General features: G+C 40.0%; 1 protein-coding gene across 1 annotated transcript; it reads right to left on the bottom strand.

Moving 5' to 3' along the window:
- Positions 1-4,804: 4,804 nt before the first annotated feature.
- Positions 4,805-6,747, bottom strand: LOC141391054 (uncharacterized). Its single transcript, XM_073963975.1, has 2 exons — positions 5,078-6,747; positions 4,805-5,018 (listed from the first exon to the last, which is right to left on the bottom strand). The coding sequence occupies exon 1, from the start codon at positions 6,473-6,475 to the stop codon at positions 5,249-5,251; it is 1,227 nt and encodes a 408-aa protein (XP_073820076.1). The 5' UTR covers positions 6,476-6,747; the 3' UTR covers positions 4,805-5,018; positions 5,078-5,248.
- Between the last annotated feature and the right edge of the window lie 1,820 nt (positions 6,748-8,567).

Consider the following 8,567-nt stretch of genomic DNA (forward strand, 5'->3'; position numbering starts at 1 on the left):
GTAAGTGTTGCTGAAAATGAAAAGGAAACGGAAACATAGAATATAGTATCTGTTAACAATGTTAACAGAATAAGGAGATGAAAAAAACGTTCACACACATGCAAAAGAAGAGTTCGAATTCAGCCAAAATACGTGAGAGGGATAGATATCAAAGGAAAAGAGAACCCAAATGATGTTCTGCAACATGATGTTTTTGTTGCGCTACAGCCCACCCAACCATGGTTGCAACATGTGGCATCCTGCCCCAACCCATATTCTGTGTTGCAACCCCATATTTAGATGTAATCGAACCAAGTCTACATTAGAAAGTCATCAAACAGATCTTCTCTTCTGCCTACTCAAACTTCATATTCTCTTTATTAAAATACATTAAAATCTATTCATAAAGACCTCTTAACATCGAGATAATAGTTATTTTTAAATCTATCAAATTCCAAACAAGAAAAATGTGTCATTGGCAGAACAAAGAAAAAAAAAAACCAATGAAAATTAGTCTTATATCTATGTTTTAATATCTTACTTACATAAGTCTAAATATCAATTAATAAAACTTCAATTTCTGAGCCTTATTTTCTCTAAATTAATACTTTGAATAGATTACGTCTCTTTGAGCATTTCAAAATTAATTAGTAATTATTCTAGTTCATCAGTTGAAAAGGAAAACAAAATTAAATGTCAACATTAATAAGCTATAGTTTTCACAGCGCAGTCACTATAAACAACAAAAAAAGTTGACCATATGATTTCCTTTATACTTTAAATAACCGAACTCAATAGAATATTGATCTACTAAATCGTAGATAGAGCAGTTGAAATTATAATTTAATCGTAACTACAGCAATCAAAACATAACTCGTCAGTATCCAACTAGAATCACACAAAAGTTATGAACTTGCTGGTTACTGACAAGTAATTATCTCATACGGTCACTTCTTGTATTATCTCTTCTTTAGGCATATGTAAACAAAACATGAAAAATAATAGTTCATTGACTTACTCCGTTTGTTTTGGTCTCCTTCGTTGAAAGTACCTTCAAGCGCAGGGGTAATCGGCAGATCTGTCAAACAATGATATTAAGAGCTTAAAGAAGAGAGAGGATGTGATGTTCTCTCAAACACATATATTCTCAGAGAAAACTTGCTGTGAAGATAAATTAAAGAGATCTTATAAATGTTGCTGAACAAAGAGGAATGATGCTGACAAATAACTTCAGCAACATTCCACTAACACATTCAAAGTGCCTAATTTTAACATTGTTCACTATTAATGTTTAGCATTTTGACAAGAACAGCGCCAAACTAAAATGTGTAATAACAGTAGGTTTCAATGAGGCTGAAGCCTACTGCAAATGATCATTACAAGTCATAAAATGTAAACAATATGTGCGTACGTTGGTATATCTGGCAATGTTCCTCCAAATGCAAACGGTAACAACAAAATTCTTGTATCACTTTCTGTATGCAAATTCTCGAACAATCAATCAGGAAGAACAATATCAAGTGTATGAAGGGATAAGTTAAACAAATGAAATAATACTTGAAACTGGTTTTGAATTAGAGGTAATGGAGATCAAGTATGTAATAAAAATTTTAAACTGAATGTTAGATTTTAGTGGCTAGAACACGGTTTCTAAACTCTTAATCATTTAATTCATTATGCAATACGAATTGAAAACTTGACTAGCACTTTTGATGTCACTTATGCTTCATAAATTTTATACTTCATTTTTTTTCACCAATGGCTTCGCTCCGAATTGACAACCTTTAGTTTCACTTTCTGGACACAATTCCAAGTCACATCACAAATTCCACGTATGATATGCCAGATTTTTCCTTTGCCGATCTTTAGCAAGATTATCACTGTAAAGCTTCGAATTCTGGATTTCTTTAACTGAGTTCTTCTTTAATTTTCTTCCACTTCAATAATTTCTACTTCGTTATGGCAGACGTGTTGATGAAATCAGAAATCGATTGAAACTGAGTTTGACTGAGTCACAAACACTAGCGGCAGACGTAGGGTAAATGCACAAAGCTAGCAACATGTAGGTCTGAACATTCATCAAGCCTTCAACGAAATCGATTTATACCTAACAAAGCGATAAATTAAAAATAAGAGAACGGTATATGTACGAAGAAACAAATTAAATATTTACCAAGGAGAATTCGGAACCGCAGATTAACACACGTACAAACCCCAAATAAACTATTGGTTAGTGATGTAACCTTATAATGAATTCCGTTTATAAGGTTAGGAGAGATTTTATCTGCGCGAAATAGGCAATTTTAGAGGTGAATTGCAAAAAGATTTGTAACAATTTTATGTGCTACTTACAAAGGATAAGAAAATACCGCTCAAAAAAAAAAAAATAATAATAGAAAAATAAATCACACTGGATGATCCGTGATGTAACAGCGATAAATTTAAATTGATTTATTTCAAATCTAAGACCACTTTTTGATATTAATGCAATGACTTGCAGAAGATGAAATGAACGACGGCTTGACAAATTAGACTTAAAAACCTCCATAATGCTTTTCCGCTAACCTAATCATTCCAGGAATTGGCAGAACCATAAAAAATGAAAATCTTGGTAGAAAGTCAACGATGCGATAGGTAATTTTCCATTCTTCATACATGACTTTTTTACAACAGAGGTCGCCTGTTGCAGAACCGTTACAGAGCCAATTTCAAATCCACTACAGAAAATGAATTAAATCACAAAAGTATGAAAATCGTAACAGCGGAAAAATCATAAAGGAAACAGCAAGCGCCATTACAGCTTCAGCCGGACAAGTTCTCATTGCCCCTGTCACCCCGATGCATGCCGATCTTTGTATGCTTTATAGTTTTCTCTGAATTGTTTTCTTTCCCACTGTTGGCCACCAAACTAGTGCTCCATATGTGAGTATTGGTCTTATTATGCTGGTGTACATCCATAACACCATTTTGGGTTTGAGACCCCAGCGGCTCCCAAACATTTTGCGACATGTGTAGTATGCAACGGTTGCTTTATGAGCACGATGTTCCATGTTACGTTTCCATGACAGTTTTGAATCTAGAATAACGCCTAGGTATTTGGCGTGATCTGATAGTGGTATTTCTTGACCTCGTAGTCGAGGAAGATTGGTGATTGCATATTTGGTTTTTGTAGTAAATAGCACCATCTCAGTCTTCCCTGGATTCACCCCCAGACCACTACTTGTGGCCCAAGTATCCAGTGATTTCAGGGCTCCGCTCATGATGTCACTCAGCACGGACGGAAAATAAACCAGAGACGAGCATTACCACATCGTCCGCATAAGCAACCACCTTAATCCCCATATGGTCAAGTTTGCTTAGGATTTCATTAATCACAAGGAGCCAAAGCAGTGGCGAGATCACCCCTCCCTGTGGGGTTCCTCGATTTACGTGCTTCGACAGCATGCTATTTCCCAGTGTGGCATTAATGACTCTACTCTGCAGCATGGTGGTAATCCAACCACTGATGAATGGTTCCACGCCGAAGTTATATAGAGCTTGTTCTATTGCTGAGGTGCTAACGTTGTTGAAAGCGCCTTCTATATCCAAGAAAGCGGCTAAGGTGTATTGTTTGTGCTCCAAGGACATCTCAATAGTCCTAACGACTTCATGTAGGGCTGTGTCTGTCGAGCGTCTTGAAGATATTGTTATTTGAGTTCTCCATCTTTTCTCGAATATACACGTCGATGAGCCTTTCGAGTGTTTTAAGCAGAAATGATGAGAGACTTATGGGTCTAAAGTCTTTAGCATTTTCGTGACTACGTTTTCCAGCTTTGGGTATGAAAACAACCTTTACCTGTCTCCAACTCGTAGCGACGTAGTTTAGGGATAGACATCTACTGTAGATGTGTACTAACCAAGGGTTAATTATGCTCTCCGCGCTTTTGAAGCATTTTTGGTATAATACCATCTGGCCCCGGAGATTTGTAGGGAGAGAAGCTATTAATAGCCCATGTGACTTTACTCGGACTTATTATCTTTTCGGCTTCATTGTTGTCTTTATTTATAGCTGTATTGGGTTGCTCTTCGATGGTTCTATCCGTGCAACCGAGGAAGTGCGTCGTAAGAAGGATTTCAAGAGATTCGGCCGAGTTTTCTGACCAGGTACCGTTATTTCTCTTTATGTATGTGGGATTCGAGTGACCCTTTGCCATAACTTTGCTTAGTCTGGCTGTATCTTTGGTGCTATCTAGAGATCCACAGAATTCAATCCAGGATTGCTTTTTGCCTTGGCTATTGCTTTTTTGTATTCCTTAAGATTATCCTTATATGGCTGCCAGGATCCGCTTTGGTAGCTGACGTTGAATGCTTTTCGTGATTGTTTTCTTAGCCTTGATAGCTCGGACGTCCACCATGGTGGATAATGTTTCTTGAGCGCGTCAGTGGGCATGAGACTTTAAAGCTGTATCTAAGGATTTTTCTAGAATGGATACAGCTTTTTCTATATCTGCTGTGGTTTCATCTGTATGTGGAATATTTGGAAGTTTGTCTTTCAGAACCCTTTTGAACTTTTCCCAGTTTCGTTCTTTTAGGATTGCGAAAACATTTAGTGAGCGTTTCCTTTTCAGATATGTTGAATAGTATCCAATTGTGATCTGAGAAGGACCTCTTATCGGATACTATCCAGTTATCTATTTCAATTTGTCGTCTGTCTGATACTAGCGTGAGATCGATGACCTCCAGCCACCCCTAAAGTTCTCCGAGCTTGGAAATACAAAAGTTGGGTTAGTACCTCTGTTGCATATTGTGAGGTTTGTTAGTATTTATGAAATCTAAAACTGACTCACCTCTGTCGTTTGTTTCAGTGCTGCCCCACAGGGTATGTCTTGCGTTAGCGTCGCAGCCAATGATTATAGTGTCGTGTGGTAGAATGGCCCCATGAAGCTCGAGACCTCGCTTGGTGGAGCTTCCCTTGAGTGGGCCATGTAGCAAGAGGCAATAAGGAACTGCTTACCGTTTTCCAGTTCCACTCTTGCAACGGTGAAGTCCGCTGTGCTAAACTGGGGACATAAGAAAGCGTTTATGGTGTTTTTAACAATTAAACATGATCTAGGCTTACCATTATCCTTCATGTATATGGTCTTGTAACCTCTGTTATCCAAGCCTTTTACTACGTTATCGTAAAACGTAGGGCTCCTGGATGATGCCTATGTCTAGATCCTTCTCAACCAGAAGGATCCGCAGGTTATCTGAAGCGATTCTCGAGTGCTTCAGATTGATCTGCACGACCTTAAACATCATTTTTATTGGGTGAAGATGTGGATGGCCCCTCTAGCTGCATGTTGTCAAGCAGCTTACCGGCATCGTCAATGTCAACCTCATCGTCTTCGCCATTCGGGCCATGTGGGCGTAGTATTTTGACTTTGGCTTCCCTTATGCCAAAGAACAACTTGTTCCCCAATCTTTCGAGAGCTTCTACTCCGGCCTCAGTAATTGAGAGAACTAAGCTCATGCTGTTATTGTTAGGTGGCTCTGTGGCGATTACGGACCACTCATCCATCGGAACATCTTTGTTCATCTTCGCCAGACATTTCAGCAGCTTGGTTCCGTCGCACTCTATCTTGGGCAACCAAACTCTGGCACGAGGTCTCATCGGGATTTCTTGGGCCGGGATCAGCCTCAGGCCGATGCCGTCCCAAGCATCGCTAAGCTTAGCTATGCTTTTTTCTAGAAATTCCTTCGAGTACTCATCCATACATTTGATCACCCTGTAACCACGATGTACCTCGCTAGAGTCGAAATGGGGTACAGGAGAATCCTCGTTTGCTAGAACGTGTTCCATAACAAGTTCCGACAATTTGGTTTCTACAGTACCCCATTCCGCAGTGGTGATAGGGGACAGCTTACCCTCCTTTTCGTTGGCTACGGCAACAAACATGTTGTCCTTAACAACTTCATTGAAGGGTCGTTTTGTTGTAGATGAGGCTGCGGTGTTGTGTTTTAACTTCTTTCGCTTTGCGGGCTTTGTGTCCTCCGTCCGAGAACGCTCTCGCTTCGAAGAAGATGGACGATCGCTGATTTGTGAGATTTTGGCTTTCTCATAATCCTCAACAATTTTTGTGTATTTGAGCTTGTCCGCCTCATCCCGTTCATGCACTGTACCGTTAGCAGCATTCTTGGCTATCTTGCCGAGAATAAACTTTGCCTTTTGGTACAGGGCCTTCCGAACGTCGGACGGACTTTTCTTTCTTTGGTTGGAGTCAGTGGATTGTCCATCTTTCGTGACGGACAGAGGCGTTACTTTTTGTGTATTTTGTTGATGAAGTGAGTCAGAGCTGTTTGCAGAGCTGACAACACTTAGTTGGCTGGCTACCAGCTCCTGGCTGGAGGCTAAGAGTTCATCCTCGGAAGAGTTGCCAGACTGCAACCGAGGAGTTTTGTTTTTGGGTTTGTGTGTTTTTATTGTATTTTTCTCCATATATTGTTCCCACGAGTGTGCCGTAAGGGGATGGACCATCGTACGCAGTGACGGCGTGCGCAGACTAGGCTATTAATAAGTACAACTCGACCCGTGCCCTGGCGTCGAGGGGAATTGCTAGCGACCAGACTTCTTTAGACACTTGTCGGCCATTCAGATCCTCAGCACAACTCCCACTACCTTGATCTTAAAAGTGTTTATATATGTCGCTCGTCCCAAGGTGAACTTTGGAGTATTCAGTCCACCCCCTGGGCTCGTGACAATTCCCTCCTCCTTTTGCAACCGGGCTTGGGACCGTCTTTGGCGGAGTTGTGGTACCGATATAGGGGGGACTATACCAAAACATGGACCAATGTTCACAATTTTCGGTGGAGGAGTTTTGTGGCCACTGGAAACCCCAAACGTAAATCGCAGGTAGTTCGGCCAAAAAATGTAGCTAAAATTCCCAAAATACCAAAAATCGGGAGGTACCGTTATATGGGGGCTATACCTAAAACATGAATTATGTTCACAGTTTTTGGTGGAGTGGTTTTGGGGCCACTTGGAATCCCAAACGTCAAAAGGCAGGTAGTCCCGTAAAAAAATTTATCTAACATCCCCAAAATACCGAAATCGGGAGTACTGTTATATAGGGGCTTTACTATGTATGTCGACGGTTTTTGTGAGAGATATTTTGTGACCACTAACAACCTCATATGCCAAATTACCGCTAGTTTGATAAAAAATTTTAGCAAAAGTTCCTCAAAATACCGAAAATCGGAAGGTACCGTTATATGGGCGCTATACCAAAACATGGACCTATGTTGACAATTTTGAATGCCAAATTACCGCTATTTCGGTTAAATATTGTAGCTAAAATCCTCAAAATACAGAAAATTGGGAGGTAACGTTATATGAGGTATATACAAAACAAGTAAAAAAGTGTCAGTCGGCTTTGCCGACAGATATATACCTCAGCCAATGTGAAGTGAAACTTTCACCTACGGACAGATCGAATGTATTTAAGGTCTCTTCAGAATTTTGTGGCCCTTTTTTGGACATTTGAACTTGCCGACAAAAATGTGGATTAGGAATTAACTGCACTAATGTTGAACTTTTGTGTGGAAGGTACCCTTAGGAAGGACCGATGTGGGCCATTTTAGAAGTTAAACTTAATTTTGACAAAATATTAGGAGATCCAAAGTTTGGACCAACATTTTGTGTGTGAGAGGTACCAGTAGAAGTAGACAAATATAGTCCATATTCGAACCTGATCTATATCTGGTAGATATATTAGGATGTGCAAAGTATGGATTACTTCGGTCACTCCCTTCAAGAGCTATCGTAGGCACAAATTTTCCGAACATTTTGAAACTTTGTGGGGGAGGTACCTGAAGGAGTGGACCGATATGGATTATGTTTGAATTTAAAGTATGTTTGGACATAATATTACGAAGGCCCAATTGTGGACCGAATCGGCAAATGCTTTCGAGAGTTATCTCGAGCTCCAACCACTACACACGGTGTCATAGGGACTTTTTGCATTTCAGGCTATTTTCTCAGGAAGTATGGACTTGCCCCAGATAAAATTTGTACCGTCGTATGGGGGGCGGTGAATACAAGATGCTGCAACAAAAACCGAAGCGATTCGAGAGCTGGTCCTAAACTGAACTTTTCCGAAATTTTGTGTGGGAGGTACCCGAAGGAGTGGACCGATTGACTCCTTATTGGAACCTCATCTAAGTCTTGTAGAAATTTTATGATGTGCAAAGTATGGACCACGTCGGTTGATACCTTCAAGAGTTATCGTGCGCACAAATTTTCTAAACATTTTCGAACTTTTGTGGGGGAGGTACCGGAAGAAGTGGACCGATATAACCAATTTTCAAACTTAAACTAAGTTTGGACAAAATATTACGATAGCCAAATTTTCGACCAAATCGGCTAATCCGTTCGATAGTTATCGTGCGCACCAGCCAGCCAGACAGACAGAGGGACGGACTAAATCGACTCCAAATTGTCTGAAACACATTTCGTCCAAACATACTTGGGGTCTAAAACCATTATTTCGATGAGGCACATTTTTACCGTATTATAGTGTATATACCCTCGTTAGCATAAATACTGAGGGTATAATCATGGTAATTCTACA

The sequence above is a fragment of the Musca autumnalis genome, unplaced genomic scaffold, assembly GCF_047663935.1.
Source record: "Musca autumnalis isolate F117 unplaced genomic scaffold, ASM4766393v1 scaffold_1, whole genome shotgun sequence".
NCBI lineage: Eukaryota > Metazoa > Arthropoda > Insecta > Diptera > Muscidae > Musca > Musca autumnalis.